At 41.9% G+C, this 18,638-nt stretch overlaps 1 protein-coding gene across 26 annotated transcripts in view; it reads right to left on the bottom strand.

The window, feature by feature from the left end:
• Positions 1-18,638, bottom strand: part of AFDN (afadin, adherens junction formation factor) — a 529,325-nt gene that overhangs the window by 466,999 nt on the left and 43,688 nt on the right. For all 26 annotated transcript variants that reach the window (XM_075862614.1, XM_075862630.1, XM_075862615.1 and 23 more), the window contains exon 2: positions 6,769-6,964. In XM_075862614.1, the coding sequence (XP_075718729.1) occupies positions 6,769-6,964 (196 nt within the window). The remainder of the gene's footprint in view (positions 1-6,768; positions 6,965-18,638) is intronic.

Raw genomic sequence — 18,638 nt, 5'->3', positions numbered from 1 at the left:
ACGAAATTTTAAAGCCAGCATCTTCTCAATTTGAAAAGTGCATGACTCCCCCTTTCGTAGTTTTTTATCCACAAGTTGACGTGGGAAACCTTTGCGATCCCTGCGTATTGTGCCACAGGCTCCGGTGTTGGCACAATGAAGGGCGCTAAACAATGGCACACTGGTATAAACACTGTCCGTGTATACATGATACCCCTTGTGTAGGAAAGGGCCAATTAAATCCCACACAATCTTACCAGTGGTACCAATATTTGGAGGGCACCCTGGTGGATTAAATTCACTGTCTTTACCCTCGTAGATCTTAAATGCACATGTGTAGCCAGTAGTGCTTTCACATAACTTGTAGATCTTTACCCCGTATTTTGCACTTTGAGGGTATGAATTGGGGGAATGAGAGACGTCCTTTGAAATTTGTGGGATTCCACAACCTGGCATTAGGTGACGAAGGCTTATTTGCAAGGTACTGCCTGGCATACAAATTTGTTTCCTGCACAAAATGTTCCAAAACTTGGTCCGTAATATTAAAATAATTTAGTGGTGAAAAATTACTGACATTGGGACTTATGCCAGGAGTAGCAATAAAGTCATTTATGGTGGGAGAAAATAAACTTGTGGGTTCCCACACTAAATCGGTTTGGTGGGGTTGTGCAAATTCAGGGGCTGCACTTTGAACGGACGTTGTGGCAACTGCGCCGTCTCCCATATCACTGGTGCTGGGTCTCATATCCGTAGAATCCCTTGAAGCGACACTTTCGCTGTCGCTTTCAAGTAAAAGCTCAACTTCAGATGCAGAATCCGTATCGGAGCATAGCATCTGATAGGCTTCCTCAACGCTGTATCTTCTGGCAGCCATAATGATAATACAGTCTAAACCGCAAATAATAAATGGAACTAGCGGTTTCAAATTTTTTTTTATCAACTAATCAACTAAGAACACTAAAAGAATGAAACTTTTTTTTTTTTATTGGTTTTTTTAAAAAAAAAAATTTTTTCAAACCTAAACCTAAACCCTACGCCTAACACAAACCGTAAACCCAAGCCCAGAACAGCACCCTACGCCGTCTAACAGCGTACCCTAAAAACAAAGTCGTTTATAGTACGATTCTTAGTATATACAGTAAAATATATACATACATACATACACACACACACACATATATATACTATAAAATACTGAAAAAAAATTTGTTTTTTTTAAACTGTGTGTAAGGAACAAGGTGATTTTGTGTGGGGACACTGACACACTTGTATCTGTTTCTCTTCACAGCTAGAACAGAGTGAGGAGAAACAGATACATGTTTTTACTTTTATTTTACTGTAGTGATCACTATGATTGGATCTCATAGTGATCACAAAAGATCAGGAACCAATACTATTGGCTCCTGATCACTGCTCTAAGAACAGAGCTGCTAGCAACAGCTCGTTCTTAGAGCAGGAGCTGTCATTTAGACACTCCCGGCGGCTCTGTACACAGTAACAGCATATGACCGCTGTGATTGGCTGTCACAGCGGTCACATGCTGTTACGACGAAATCGGTAGGTCCTGATGGCTGCACTAAGAACCGAACCTGTTACTTACAGCCAGTTTTTAGTGCAGACTTCACCAGGGTGCCGCTAAACCCCCTCTACTACAGCGACGCCAAAAGGCGTCGTTGTAGACAGAGTACATGCACCGCCTGACGTCAAAAGACGGAGGGCGGTCGTTAAGGGGTTAATCTTAGTTTATATGAGATTTTGTAATATATAGACTGTATTTGTATGAAATAGTCTTAAACCCTTAAAGGCAATGTGTTGCCAGAAAAACATGTTTTTTTTTTTTTAATTAAACATTTAGTGTATGGGTGATTAAACATTGTTCAAATTTTTATTTTTTTCACGAGTCAGGAAATATTATAAATTAATTCTAATTTATAATATTACCCATTTCTGGTCACTAGATGGAGCTATTCCCAAAATTGCAGCATTGCAAAATTGGGTAAAAAGCCCTCGCTCTAGTGAGCTCTCAGCATCCCCCCCCTCCTTTATCCTGGCTAGTGCCGGGATAAACGAGGGGTTTGAACGGTGTAACCTCCTACACTGTGTGTCGCCATTTTTTGAGCTAACACACAGTGTAGTAGGTTTACATACAGTAGTAAACGTACACAAACACGAACATACATATAAATCTTACCTGCTCCTGCCGCCGCGGCTCCCTCCGGCCCGTCAGCTCCGTCTGCTGCCGCTGGTCCAAGTGCACAAGTCCGGAAGCCGCGACCGGAAGTAGTAATATTACTGTCCGGCCGCGACTTCCGGTCCACAGGAAAATGGCGCCGGACGGCGCCAATTTCAAATTGGACTGTGTGGGAGCGGCGCATGCGCAGTTCCCACACAGACGCCGTACACACAAGTTAATGGGACGGGAGCCGTTCGCAGTCCCTATGGGACTGTGGCTGCCGTATTCCATGTCTGTATGTGTCGTTAATCGACACATACAGAAATGGAACAAAAAATGGCAGCCCCCATAGGGAAGAAAAAGTGTACAAATAAGAAAAAGTAAAACACAAACACACAAATAAATATAAACGTTTTTAATCAAGCACTAACATCTTTAACATATAAAAAAATAATTTGTGATGACACTGTTCCTTTAATGACCGGGCGTGAAAGGGGCCTAATGACAAGCTAATCTTTTCAGTTTTTGCCTCTCCGCCTCTCAGCAGCCATAAATTGTTTATTTCTTGATTGACGTGGCTATAGGAGGCCTTGTTTTATTTTATGTGGGAGAAATTAAATTGTTGTTGCGCCGTTTGGGTGTAGGAAAAATTCACTGTGTAAGTTATATAATGAATTTTTACAGCGTGAATATAGGAAAAAATATTCTCTGCATAATTTCATTTATATCCAGTTTGTTTCACACCAAACCTGTTAAATTAATTATTCAGGTTATTAATGTCATGTAGATACCTAGTGTGTGTAGGTTTTGTTTTTATGTAATGTATGGGCAATAAAATATAGGCTATGAAAAATATCCCTTAATGGGATTTACAAAAAAAAAAAAAAAAAAAAAAAACACCCCAAAAAGTCATAACTTTTTTTTTTTTTTTCAATTATAATGTATTAGCATACAAGAGTATGCTAATACTTTACAATGTCAGTGTGCCCTTACAGCAGGCATACTGAAGAGACAACCCTGGGGGTCCTTTGTAGGTCCCCAGGGCTGACCGCAGAGGTATTCCCTGGTCTTTGATCATGTCACTGGCTACCCAGTGACTCAAAGAGGGAAGGGAAGGTCACGGACCGCAGAATTTGAAGGGTTAAACACCTGGGGTCGGAATGTTTTCTGATCCCAGCTGCGTTCAGGAGGCTTCTCTAAGTTCAGTAGCTTTTAGTTACAGCTCCTGCTTAGAGGATGAGCACTGACAGGAGCGCTCAAGCCTCTACCAGTGACACCAAAAGACGTCGCTGTAGATTAAAGGACCTGCACCGCCTGCCGTCAAAAGATGGTGAGAGGTCGTTAAGGAGTTAAATGCCATTTGCTATGTTGAAGGGACATTGGACTGTGATCCAAGAGGCGTGCACAATTTATTTTCTGTCTAGTGCTGCCCATCTTTTTTTTGTATATTAACCCCTTAGCGCACCTTGATGTAAGTGCACGTCAAGGTGCAGGAGGAGAAGTACGGAGTGCAATCACGTGCTCCATGCGCTGCGACACTCAGCTGTGCATTGCAGCGGACACCTGGCACTAACAGCGATTGCACTGTTCCTGGCAGTTTGATTAACAAAAAAAAATAATAGAAAAAAAGACCTTAGTAGTTGGTGGGTAAAAAACTTAGAATATGTAGAAAAATTGCCAGAGGCAATAGAAACCAGTTTTTCCCCAACTACTAGAATAGTTAAATTGCCAAAAATACCTTTATTTAAATCAAGTAGGGACAAACAGAATTTAAAACTACAATGTGTGCCAGCCAGTAATGGCTTATATGCCCCAAAACCCGAGGACGCTGCAGCGAAACATGTTGGGGTGGGGGGGGGGGGGGTTATATTAATCCTATTTTAGAGCAATGCAATGTAGATTACAGTAACGTTTTTATTTTTTTAAAAACGAGCATTTTTGGCCAAGTTATGACCATTTTTGTGTTTATGCGAATGAGGCTTGCAAAAGTACAACTGGGCATGTTGAAAAGTAAAAGTACAACTGGGCGTGTATTATGTGCGTACATCGGGGCGTTTTTACTTCTTTTACTAGCTGGGCGTTCTGACGAGAAGTATCATCCACTTCTCTCCAGAACGCCCAGCTTCTGGCAGATCACGCTGTGACGTCACTTCCCCAGGTCCTGCATCGTGTCAGACGAGCGAGGACACATCGGCACCAGAGGCTACAGTTGATTCTGCAGCAGCATCAGCGTTTGCAGGTAAGTAGCTACATCGACTTACCTGCAAACGCCGATGCTGCTGCAGAATCATCTGTAGCCTCTGGTGCCGATGTGCCCTCGCTCGTCTGACACGATGCAGGACCTGGGGAAGTGACGTCACAACGTGATCTGCCAGAAGCTGGGCGTTCTGAAGAGAAGTGGATGATACTTCTCGTCAGAACGCCCAGCTAGTAAAAGAAGTAAAAACGCCCCGATGTAGCACACATAATACACGCCCAGTTGTACTTTTACTTTTCAACACGCCCAGTTGTACTTTTGCAAGCCTCATTTGAATAAATACAAAAATGGTCATAACTTGGCCAAAAATGCTCGTTTTTAAAAAATAAAAACGTTACTGTAATCTACATTGCAGCGCCGACCTGCTGCAATAGCAGATAGGGGTTGCAAAATCTGGTGACAGAGCCTCTTTAACAGCTGACCTTTACTATTGACCATAGTTCGTACCTTTACTTAGTGTTAGCTGATCTATACTATTGACTACAGCTAGCATTTTCCCTCTGTGCTTATGATTTGCATTGGGTTATTCTGATCTCTTGTATGGTATAGGACTACTACTACATTGTAGTTTTAAATTCTATGTTATTTGTCCCTACTTGATTTAAATAAAAGGTATTTTTTGCTTCTTAAAGAGGCTCTGTCACCAGATTCTGAAATCCCTATCTCCTATTGCATGTGATCGGCGCTGCAATGTAGATAACAGTAACGTGTTTTTTTTTTAAAAAAAAACGTTCATTTTTGGTCAAGTTATGAGCCATTTTATATATATGCAAATGAGCTTTGAAATGGACAACGGGGCGTTTTTTTTTTCATTATGTCCAACTGGGCGTGTATTGTATTTAACTGGGTGTGTTTACATGTATGACGCTGACCAATCAATGACCAGTCAGCGTCATACACTCATCTCCATTCATTTACACAGCAGCGATGTGCAGCCACATACACAGAGATTAACGTTAATCGAGTGTCCTGATAATTAATACACATGTTTTCTGTGAGATTCCAGCAAGCCACGTGTAATCTCGCGAGATTACGGAGGTAAACAAGATTTAGTTTCCCTTGCTGGAAATCTCAAAGAAAAGAGTCAGAAGTGTCAGGATTCTGAATACACATGATGTCCAGGCTGGATTTCATGTGTATTCATTATCAGGACACTCGATTAACGTTAATCTCTGTTTATGTGGCTGCACATTGCTGCTGTGTAAATCAATGGAGAGGAGTATGATGCTGACTGGTAACTGATTGGTCAGCGTCATACACGTAAACACGCCCAGTTAAAAACACAATACACGCCCAGTTGTCCATTTCAAACCTCATTTGCATATATATTAAATAGCTCATAAAAAAACAAAAAACTTTACTGTTCTCTACATTTAAGCGCCGATCACATGCAATAGGAGATAGGGATTTGAGAATCTGGTGACAGAGCCTCTTTAATTATTCTACTAGGTAGCAAGTAGTTGTGGGAAAAAAAAACAAAAAAAACAAAAAAAAACAGGTTTCTATTGCCGCTGGCAATTTTTCTATATGTTCCTGGCAGATTAACCCCTCAAATGCTGCAGTCAACCGCGGCATCTTTGGCATAATAGAGAGGGGTGGCCCCCTTTGACTGTTCATCAGCGCCCCTACAACGCAGTGGTGGCCTGCCGATGGTTGTCAAGGCAGTCTAAGGCCTAATGAAGGCCCCCAGGACTGCTTTCACTCTGCCTATGTTAATAGAAGCCCGTAAAAAAGTGACTATACACTGCAATACATTAGTATTGCAGTATATTGTACCAGTGATCCAAGTTCCCTAAGGGGACCCATAGATAGTGTAAAAAAATCGTGAACACAATTTACAAAGAGGTAAAAAATAAAAATTATGGCTTTCAGAACATGGTAAAATATTTTTCTCTTTGTAAAAGGCATAGAAAAACCAGAAAAAAAACAAAAACCTGGATAAATCTGGTATCACCGTAATCTTATTGACCAGCAGAATAAGTAAATTTGTCATTTTTACCGCATGGTGAAAGACCAAAACCAAAAGAAAAATGGAGGAATTCGTTTTTACCCCCAATTCCACCCCCCATTGAATTTTTTTCCGTTTCCCAGTACATTATATGGTACTTTAAACGGTGCCAATAGAGACTACAACTCCTCACACTACTCCATTGATGGAAAAATAGAAACGTTACAGCTCATAGAAGGCGTTGAGTGTAAAACGAAAAAAAAAGTGGCTTGGTCTTTAAGGGGTTAAGTACACCATTGGGAAACAGTGTGGGGCTTAACACTGCAGAACAGCTTGAATTAACATGAGTGTTTTTCTAAACATGCAATCATAAATCCGTATAAATAATAAAACATTGTATAATACACTCACCCCCACTGACATGAACTTCATATAAGGAGTATCGAGGCGAGGACAACATTCTCATATCAGGCCGAAACTTCTCTGCTAAGGTTTCTATTACATCTTGCGTTGTGGCTGTGCTTGAAACTCTGATGCATTTTGTAGCAAAGTTTCCTGCAGCTTTGTCTTGGAAATAAAATCTCATTACTCCATGAAACTCCAAGTCCTAAAACAAAAAACAAATACAAGGGTGAATTATGATTCAACAGATTGCGAAATAGAACTTTGTTACACTGAAAAGCCTAAAAAAATAAAAATTTCTCTACACCTGTAAGGGCTTGTCCACACACATTGGAATTGCTGCAGAAGCTTTCTGCAGCAATTCCATTGAAAGTCAAATGCTTTCCGCCGCGGCAAAAACGCACCATTTCCTTCGTTTGTGGCAGAAAATGGTGCGTAATTTGCTGCGTTTTTCTCAATGTTAAGAGATGGAGACATCTATGAAAAACGCAGCAATTCTGGACAATTTCCATAGCATGAATTGACATTCCGCGGTCCAAAAAAATACGCACTGCAGGTCAATTTCGGCTCGAAAATTTTACGCAGCATGTGGATGGGATTTGTTAAATCTCATCCATTACGCTACTACTGTATTCAGATGCGTTTTTTCCAGCCGGAAAAAAACACAGCAATTCCAGAGCGTGTGGACGAACCCTAAAGCAAAAAAATTTTTACAAGGAAGTAAGGCTGGGCGATTTAACCAAAAATAAAATCCACATTTTTTTCAACCCTATGGGCGATTTTCAATTTGAACCTCGATTTTCTTATTACTGTTAAATAAACTGAAAATAGAGATAGTTTAAGAACTATTTTTTACATAAATAACTAACACATAAGTTACTACAATAATTGTATGTAACTTCACAACTATTAGCCTCTGCAAATACATTATCAGAAATACTATTGGTATAATGTACATCTAATGGATTATAACTTCTGCGTTCCCGGCAGGGAACAGGTTACAGAATCTATAATCAATGATGCGCTGCGTGCACTAACATCCCTCTCTGCCCGTGACCACCTCAGCCGGTCTCAAACATTGCAGGCGAGAGCAGTGTAAATTACAGAAAAGCCAGGCAGATCGCACTGAGCGGGCACTCTGAGGCGAGATTACATTATAGTGTCTGAAGTCTGAGCAGCACCCTGTCAGTACTGGGCGGACCAGACAGTGATGAGGCGGCGGGGCGGAGCTTCCTTCTGCATCCCATGGAGGGTTAAATAAATTACATTAAGGCCGGATTCACACGACCGCGATTGGACCGTAAAAAACAGCCCGCGTGTCAGCTTAATTTCCAAGCCCAAACACGGTACATTTGTACAAGACTCCTGGGCATCAGACATTGAGGCTATGTTCACACGGAGTATTTTGGGGGAGGAATATCTGCCTCAAAATTCCGTTTGGAACTTTGAGGCAGATTTTCCTCTCCCTGCACGCCGATTTTCGCGCCGTTTTTCGCCCACGGCCATTGAGCGCCGCGGGCATAAAACAGCGCGAAATACGCTTTCTCTGCCTCCCATTGAAGTCAATGGGAGGTCAGAGGCGGAAGCGCCCGAAGATAGGGCATGTCGCTTCTTTTTCCCGCGAGGCAGTTTTACTGCTCGCGGGAAAAAGACGCCGAGGCCTCCCATTGAAATCAATGGGAGGCATTTTCGGGCCGTTTTTGCCGAGTTTTGCGACGCGGTTTCCGCGTCAAAAAACTCGGCAAAATACCCCGTGTGAACATAGCCTTAGACTGCAGTCACACGACAGCGAAAAATAACAGCCATTAAAGACTGATCAATTGTCATTATCTCATGTCCATTTTGCATCAGTGTCTCCACATGGATTTCCTGTGTAAGGGTTTTATTTTTTTGTCCCGACCTCCTGAACACACTATAGTGCCCATGTAGATCGTGCCGCAAGGCCCCCCATATAGTGCCACAGGGCCCCCATATATAGTGCCACAGGTCACACACACACACACACACACACACACACACACACACATAGTAAGCCCTCATGCACACCAACCAATTTTTTTCCTCCTGTAAATACGGGTACTTTGTCACACGTATTCGACCCGTATTCCACCAGTATTTACGGACCCATGCCCGTAAATACGGGCACGTTCTCACCAGTATTTACGGACCCGTTTTCTCTGCAAAATTGCATTGCACTAAAAATCGGCAGCCCCTTCTCTATCAGTGGTGGACAGTGGGGCAGCCATTTCGGGCAGCGTTTCCGCAGCGGAACGCAGGGATTGTAAGTAAAAGAAGAAGTTCATACGTACCCCGGCCATTGTCTTGGTGACACGTCCCTCTTCACATACAGTCCGACCTCCCTGGATGACGCGGCAGTCCACTTGACAGCTGCAGCCTGTGATTGGCTGCAACGGTCACGAGATGAAACGTTATCCCGGGAGGCCGGACTCTATGTCAAGAGGGACGCGTCACCAAGACAATGGCCAGGGTACGTTAACTTTTAATACTATTTACTCCAGCGGTAGTCACTGTCCCGGGTGCTGAAAGAGTTACTGCCGATCAGTTAACTCTCAGCACCCTGGACAGTGACTATCCCCTGACGTCGCCTAGCAACGTTCCGGTAATTACGGGTGCACACACGTAGCCACCCGTAATTATGGGAGCCCCACAGACTTGCATGGGCCTGCCCGTGCCGTAATTCCGGCCTGAAATAGGACATGTTCCATATTTTTCAACGGCCATGCACCTTCCCGTAAGCAAACGGGAAGGTACCCGTGGCCAATAGACGTCTATGGGCCCCGTAATTACGGCATTGAGGTAATACGCAGATGATGGGGGATATATACAGGGATGCTATAACTCCATCATACCTGCATACAACCAATGTGTATTACCTCATCACCCCTGTGTGATGGGTTATACACAGGGATGATGGGGGTTAAACACAGGGATGATGGGGGTTATACACAGGGATGATGGGGGTTATACACAGGGATGATGGGGGTTATACACAGGGATGATGGGGGTTATACACAGGGATGATGGGGGTTATACACAGGGATGATGGGGGTTATACACAGGGATGATGGCCCCATCATTCCTGTATATAACCCCCATCATCCCTGTATTTATATAACCCCTGTAATAACTGTATATAGCTGCAGGGGGGGGCGGCATGGCAGATGAGGGGAGACAGGCAGGCAGTGTGGGAACTCAGAGATAGGAGGATTAGGGGGCGTGTACGAGCAGATGCGACGTTCCGTGTCTCTGCTCAGCCATACTTCCTGCTGTATAGAAACACGGTGCATCATCAACTATGTTTACAGACGGCATGACCAGAGGAGGCAGAGCTCTAAAGAGCCCATGAAACATCCGCCCGGCCCACTGCCTGTAAAAGTAATTGATGACGCGCCGTGTCTTGTTACTTTTTTTTTTTTTAAATCCCATTATGAGAACTTCACTTCCAACTTTATTTTTTTACGAATAATGGATTAACACACTCCTGTATGCGAATACATTATACTTTGCCACTGACACAGGCTGCTGTTAGGGCAGCACAGTGTGCCCTAACATCAGGCAAACTGAACAGACAATCCCCAGGGATTATTGCAGAGGGATTCCCTGCTCTTTGATCACATTACCAGGTTTCCAATGACTAGATCAAAGAGGGGAGTTCCCTTTGATCACGCCACGGTCACAGATCCCGGTGATCAAAGAGTTAAACAGCTGGGGTTGGAATGTTGTATTCAGCAGGCTGCTCTAAGACCAGGAGCTGTTCGTTATAGCTCCTGTTTAGAGGATGAGCTCACAGGAGCACTCATCAGCCTCTTCTGCAGTGACGCCAAAAGAAGTCTCTGGAGACCAGGCGCATGCAACGCCTACCGTCAAAAGACGGTTGGGTGGTCGTTAAGGTGTTAAATCTAATTGGTATATTTTAAATGAGAGATACAGTTGATAAACATTTTTAATAAGGAATTTTATCATTGTACATTTACTACACCGTAACATACAACATTTCACAAAGTATTGTAGGGAAGCCAAGAGAACAAGTGTTTGTTTAAATAGTAAGTAATTTACAAAGTTGACCTAGATCAGGTAAAATATTAGGATTAGCATAAGTTGTTTAAAAAGTTAGGGCCCTTTTACACATGCCAATTATTGGGCAACCTAGCGTTCTGCCATGTACGGAAGACTATCAGGACCGGCCTCCCGATAGGAAGTCATGGTGTCGTTCCCAATGCACACTGTCGGTGACCGTGTGCATCGGGAACCGGGAGGTCAAACAGCGGCTCATTGCTGCCGATTTCGGCAATTAACCCCTTAAAAGCGGCAATTGTGATCGCTGCATTTAAGGGATTTGTAGCACATCGGCAGCCCCCATGCAATCGTGGGGGTCGCCGACGGCATCCGGAGGAGACACAACGTCCTCCGGGTCTGCCATGTATGGAAGCTTGTGAGGCCCAGCCTCTTGCAGGTCCTCATAGACACTGTCAGATTGACTGACGTCACACTGACAGTTAGAATACATTACACTACCTAGGTAGTGTAAATGTATTCTAGCAGAGATATGTGCTACGGGTAAAAAATAAATAAAAAAAATGTAACAAAAATGTTTTACAATAGTGTAAAAATAGGTTGTTTTTTCCCCCTATGAGAAGTCTATCATAGGAAAAAAAATAAACGTTTAACAGTACACATTTCTCAAAAGTCTTTAAGAATTTTGTGACACAAAGTATACATACATTCCAATAGAAATTGAGACTATCAAAGCATTATATACATCCATTTAGAGATTAACCCCTTCCCTCTTTAGCCACTTTTGACCTTCCTGACAGCCTCATTTTTCAAATCGGACATGTTTCACTTTATGTGGTAATAACCTCGGAATGCTTTAACCTATCCAAGCGATTCTAAGATTGTTTTCACATGACACATTGGACTATGTTACTGGCAAAATTTGTTCGATACATGCAGTATTTAAATGTGAAAAACACCAAAATTTAGCACAAAATTGCAGAAATGTGCATTTTTCGAAATTTAAATGTATCTGCTTGTAAGACAGGCAGTTATACCACACAATAGTCGCTAATTAACATCCTCCATAGGTCTACTTTAGATTGACATCGCTTTTTGAACATCCTTTTATTTTTCTATGACGTTACAAGGCTTAAAACTTTAGCTGCAATTTCTCACATTTTCAAGAAAATTTCAAAAGGCTATTTTTTCAGGGGCCAGTTCAGATGTAAAGTGGCTTTGAGGGCCTTATATATTAGAAACCCCCAACAAGTCACCCCATTTTAAAAATTGCACCCCTCAAAGTATTCAAAATAGCATATAACCCTTTATACGTTTCACAGGAATTAGAGCAAAGTAGAGATGAAATTTACAAATTTATTTTGTTGCAGAAACTCATTTTTTGATCCATTTTTTTTGTAACACAAAGTTTTACCAGAGAAACGCAACTCAATATTTATTGAAAAGGTTCTGCAGTTTTAGGAAATATCCCACATGTGGCCCTAGTGTGCTACTGGACTGACGCACAGGCCTCAGAAGCAAAAGGTGCACCTAGTGAAATTTGGGGCTCCTTTTTATTAGAATATATTTTAGGCACCATGTCAGGTTTGAAGGGCTCTTGCAGCGCCAAAACAGTGGAAATCCCCCAGTGGAAATCATCTAGGGCTATAGTTAGCATTTTGACACCGCAAGTTTTTTGAAGTAGGCAGTGAAAATGAAAATCTACATTCTTTCAAAGAAAATGTAGGTTTAGCCAATTCTTTAAGCACCGCAAAATGTGAAAAACAATTTCCCCCGAGTAAAACAGTACCCCATATGTGGTAATAAACGGCTGTTTGGACACACGGCAGGGCTTAGAAGGGAAAGAGCGCCATTTGGCTTTTGGAGCTCAAATTTAGCAGGAATGGTATGTGGAGGCCATGTCAGATTTGCAGAGCCCCTGAGGGGACAAAACAATGAAAACGCCCAAAAAGTGACTCAATTTAGGTAACTACACCCCTTGAAGAATTCATCTACAGGTGTAGTGATCATTTTGACCCCCCAGCTGTTTCATAGAATTTATAAGAATTGGGCAGTGAAAATAAAAACAATCCTTTTTCTTCAATAAGACTTCGTTTTAGCTCAAAATGTTATTTTCTCAAAAAATAAAGGAAAAAAAAGAACCCCAACATTTGTAAAGCAACTTCTCTGGAGTACGGAAATACCCCTTATGTGGTCAAACTGCTGTTTGGGCACATGGCAAGGAACAGAAGAGAAGGAGTGGCATTTGGCTTACGGAGCACAGATTTTGCTGGATTGGTTTCTTGACACCATGTCGCTTTTGCAAAGCCCCTAAGGTACCAGTACAGTGGAAACTACCCAAAAGGGACTCCATTTGTGATACTACACCCCTTGAGTAATTAATCTAGGGGTGTAGTGAGCATTTTGACACCACAGCTGTTACATCGATTTTTTTTTAATTGGGCAGTGAAAATAAAAACAATCCTTTTTCTTCAATAAGACGTAGCTTTAGTGCAAAATTCTTCATTTTCTCAAAAAAATTATGCAGAAAAAGAACACCAACATTTGTTAAGCAATTTCTCCAGAGTATGGCAATACCCCATATGTGGTTAAAAAGTCATTTTTGGGCACACGGCAGGGCTCAGAAGGGCAGTGCCATTTGGCTTTGAGTACGGATTTTGCTGGATTGGTTTCTGGTCGCAATGTAGCATTTGCAAAACCCCTGTGGGACCAAAACAGTGGAAAGCCCCCAAAAGTGACCCCCATTTTTGGAAGCTACAACCCTCAAGGTATTCACCTAGGGGTGTAGTGAGCAGGTTAACCGTGCAGGTGTTTTGCATAAATTAGTGTGCACTAGATATTGCAGAGTGAAAATTGGATTTTTCAATAGATATGCCAATATGTGTTGCCCAGCTTGTGCCACCATAACAAGACAGCTCTCTAATTATGATGTTTCCCGGTTTTAGAATCAACCTACATGGGCCCTAATCTTTTGCCTGGACATTTGACAGGTCTCAGGAGTGAGAGAATACCATGCGAAATTGAGGCCTAATTTGGCGATTTACACAGAATTAGTTCACAATTGCAGAGGCTCAAATGGGAAATAAAAAAAGAAACCCCCCAGAAGTGACCTCATTTTAGAAACTACACCCATGAAGGCATTTATTAAGGGGTGTAGTGAGCATTTTCACCCCACAGGTCTTTTCCATAAATAAAAGCGCTGCGTATGGTGCAAAGTAAAAATTACAAATTTTCCCCAGAATTGCCAATTCAGTAGCAAGTATGTTGTGCCCAGCTTATGCCACTATAGACACCAGAAAAATTGTTAAAAGGGTTCTCCCCGGTATGGTGGTGCCATATATGTGGAAGTAAACTGCTGTTTGGGCACACTGTAGGGCTCAGATGGGTGGGAGCGCCATTTGGCCTTTGAAGCGTAGATTTAGCTTGGTAGTAGTTTTGTTTGAGTATTGCTGGTGTTTCTGTTTATAATGTGGGGGTACATGTAAGGCATGGTCAGGGGGTATAATAATGAGGTAAACAATAAAATAATCCATAGATGTGTGTTACGCTGTGAAGCAATCATTTCTGCACAGGCCGGTGTCGAACTGAAACCGTCTTTACTTATCCCCCTTTTGGTCCACACTCCGCACCTTTGCAGTTTGGGGAATTTTGCTAGGAAGTGTTATCCTAGTATAATACGGACGCCCTCGCTTCTAGAAGATATGTTTGGGCCCTCCCCTTCCTGGTTCCCTAATTTTAGGGCCCCGATAAATCGCCTCTTGAAACAGACGAAATGTTCCCCTCTGATCTGCACAACTGAAAATGTTTATTTTCCTGAATTATGGAAGCCTTAACTAATTTTATTTTTTCATAGACGTAGTGGTATGAGGGCTGTTTTTTCGCGGGACGAGCTGTAGTTATTATTGGTACCATTTTGGGGTACATGCGACTTTTTGATCACCTTTTATCCTATTTTTTGATAGGCCAGGTAACCAAAAATACGCAATTCTGGCATAGTTTTTTTTAGGTTTTTTATACAGCGTTCACCACGCGTTATAAATTACATAACTTTATTCTGCGATTATGGCGATACCTAATTTATAGCACTTTGTTTTAAAACTTTTTGCACAATAAAATTACTTTTGTAAAAAGAAAATATTTCTGTCGCCATGTTGTGAGGGCTTTTTTTTTGCGAGACGAGCTAAAGTTTTTATAGGCACCATTTTTTGGATACATGCGACTTTTTGATCACTTATTTAAATTTTTGTAGGGCAAAGTGACCAAAAAACAAATTCTGGCTTTTTTTAAGTTCTTTTTACGCCGTTCACCGCGTGGAATAAAGAACATATTTTTATCGTTTAAGCCGTTATGTTCGCGGCGATCCCAAATATGTATGGCTTATTTATTTTTTGATAAGGGAAAAAAGGGCGGTTGTGTTTTATTACTTAAAACGTATTATATTTTTTACAACTTTTTTTTTTATACTTTACTTTAGTCCCACTAGGGGACTTGAAGGTTCAACTGTCAGATTTTTTTTTTTCCAATACATTGCACTACCTACGTAGTGCAATGTATTAGATCTGTCAGTCATCAGACAGCAAGCCGATTAGTCTTCGCCTCCGAGCGGAACCTAAATCGGCTTCAGTAATGGCAAGCAGGCCATTGTTGGGTCTCCTGGTGTCATAAAGCAGTTGGCAGTCGTGCAATTGCAGGGCACAGCTGGCGATCTGCTAGCAACCACAAAGATGCAGCGATGGCTGCATCTGAGGGGTTAATGGCAGGGATCGAAGCTAGCTCCGGTTCCTGCCTTTACAAGTGGATGTCAGCTGTAACATACACCTGATATACAAGTGGATGTCAGCTGTAACATACAGCTGATATCCACCGCTGATGACGCCAGCTCATCTCCTGAGCTGGTGCCATCTTGCCGGCGGCTACGGAAGCCTTTCAGGCCCCGCCTCCGCGCGGGGGCTAGAAGTTTCCCGTGCTAGGCACAACGAGAGGCTAGTATTAGGCCTCCGGTTGCCATTGCAGCCGACACCCCGGCGATTTCATTGCTGGGGTGTCGATGAGCAGCAAACACCTTAAATGTAGCGATCGCTTTTGAAGGCTGCATTTAAGGGGTTAATGGCAGGGATCAAAGCCAACTTCAGTCCCCGCTGTTACAGCAGGATGTCAGCTGTCAGATACAGCTGACATCTGGGGATGATGGTACCGACTCAGCTTCTGAGCCGGTGGCAAGCATTTGGCGTAAGTATACGATATTTTGTGGGAAGAACTGGCTTTCCATGTCGTATACTTACGAGAAATGTCGGGAAGGGGTTAAACAAACACCAGTAACAAAATAGTGAAATCACTGTTGGTTAGAATTCAAGTTTATAATGTCCAAGCGCTCCAAATAGAAGAGAAGGAATTAAAAGCGCTAGCACCATATGCAATAAACTTTTCATAAAGAGAGGTGGTGTTAACTAAGGAAATAACTTCTGTAATAGAAGGGGCAATCGGGCTTTTCCAATGCCTTGTTACAACTAGTTTAGCAATTAGTATTTTACAAGTTAAGATTCTGTATTCTACCGGTATAAATTGGACACCCATGAACAATAAAGCCAGTTGGGGTACAGCAGTAATTTGAAATTGCAATACATCAGATATAGTAAGCGGAAGACATCTCCCCAATAGGACGTCAATATGGGGCAACTCCATAGGATATGGTATAAGGATCCTCTACAAACGCAATTCCTCCAACAAGTAGGTGAAGAGCTCGGATACATAGAATGTAGTCGATCAGGGGTAAAATACTAACGCAGCATAGTCTTCATAGCTGCCTCTAAGCATGAGCTGCATTTAAAGGATCTATTAGAGTAAGTGCATTAGTCCATTCAGCATCAGTAAAGGAGGTGCCCAAGTCTCGTTCCCATACTCTAAAAGGGTATGTCTTCTGAAAAAAATTATGTTCATGTAACAAATAAATAGGTCAGACCTCTAGTAAATTTTTGAAAAATATAAAATATTGGAGTTGTATCTGACCAAAGTAATAGTGTTACTTAACAGAAAATGTCGAATTTGTAAAAAAAGAAAAACAAAAACAAACCAAAAACTTTAGAACTCGGTTCGAGGGAGTGGAAAAAAAAAAAAAAAAAAGCGGATAAATCTGTAAATTACCCGAGAAGGGTATTTTCATTAAAAAATAAATAAATAAAAAAAGAGCTAAAATGAACAAATACCATTATTTTTTTAAATTCTTTAACCCCTTAGTGACCAGCCCATTTTAGGCCTTAATGACCAAGCTATTTTATTCGTTTTTCTATAGTCGCATTCAAAGAGCTATAACGTTTTTATTTTTTCGTCTACATAGCTGTATGAGGACTTGTTTTTTGCGGGATTAGTTGTGCTTTTTAATGGCACCATTTTTGGGTACATATAATTTTTATATTAACTTTTATTAACCTTTTTGGGGGGGGATTATAAAAAAAACCTGAAATTCCACCATTGTTCTATGCGTTTTTAAATTGACGCCGTTCACGGTGCGACGTAAATAACATGTTACCTTTATTCTATGGGTCGGTACGATCACGGCGATACCACATATGTGGAGGTTTTTTTATGTTTTACGACTTTTGCACAATAAAAACACTTTTGAACTAAAATTATTTGTTTTTGCATCGTCGCTTTCCAAGAGCCGTAATTTTTTTATTTTTCCATCAATGTAGTGATTTTTTGGGCTTGTTTTCTGCGGGACAAGACGTAGTTTTGAATGGTACTGTTTTGGGGTACATGGGACTTATTGATTCATTTTTATTATGACTTTTTTGGGGGGCAATGGAAAAAAATTGCAATTTCACCATCGTTTTTGGCGTTTTTTTTTTACGGTGTTCACTTTGCGGTTTAAATTACATATTAACTTTATTAATGGAGTCATTACGGTCGCGGCGATACCACATATGTGTACTTTTTTTTTTTTTTTACACTTTTACTAAATAAAACCACTTTTTATGGAAAAAAATGGATTTATTTTTTTACTGTACTTTTTATTAATAATCTTTATTTCACTTTGATGACTGATTTTATTAGTCCCACTAGGGGACTTTACTGTGCGATGTTCCGATCGCTGCTATAATGCTCTGGTATACTTCGTATACCAGAGCATTATTGCCTGTCAGTGTAAATCTGACAGGCAATCTGTTAGGACGTGCCTCCGGCGCGTCCTAACAGGCATATGTCCAGGGCAGACCTGGGGGCTTTTATCAGTCCCCCGGCTGCCATGACACCCCATCGGAGACCCGCGATTGCATTCGCGGGCCGCCGATGGGTGAGAGAGGGAGCGCACTCCCTCTGTAAACAAAGTTAAATGCCGCGGTCGCTATTGACGGCGGCATTTAACGGGTTAAACGGCCGCGATCGAAGTAAACTTCGATCGCGGGCGTTGGAGCAGGAGCTCAGCTGTCATCAGACAGCAGAGCCCCGGCACCAGCCTGCACGGGAGACCCGTGCAGGACTTAGACTAGGCTGACGTGAAAAGGCGTCAGCCTAGCCTAAAGCCCAGTAGTGAATGACGTTAAAAGGCGTATTAGTGGTCACTAAGGGGTTAATTTTCGTTATCAAAACACATACTACAATGGTGCAGACCAATGCAGCACTGACATCGGCCCACAGGGCAGCAACTGGAATTACAAGAGTGCAAATAACACAAAGAAAAAACATACCACTTAAATCAATAAGGATAAAGAAACTGGTATGAACCCTGAACCCGCAGCCATGCATAATAACCCGTAAGAGAACAAGAAAGCAGTACAGAGAAACGAAAGAAGAGGGGACAGAAATGAGAGGAAGGGGAAAGAACTGACCTGACACACTGGGCCTAGTGA

This window comes from Rhinoderma darwinii, chromosome 4, assembly GCF_050947455.1.
Source record: "Rhinoderma darwinii isolate aRhiDar2 chromosome 4, aRhiDar2.hap1, whole genome shotgun sequence".
Taxonomy (NCBI): Eukaryota; Metazoa; Chordata; class Amphibia; order Anura; family Rhinodermatidae; genus Rhinoderma; species Rhinoderma darwinii.
Note: the sequence above shows the minus strand (reverse complement) of the source record. Positions and strands in the feature narration are given on the sequence as shown.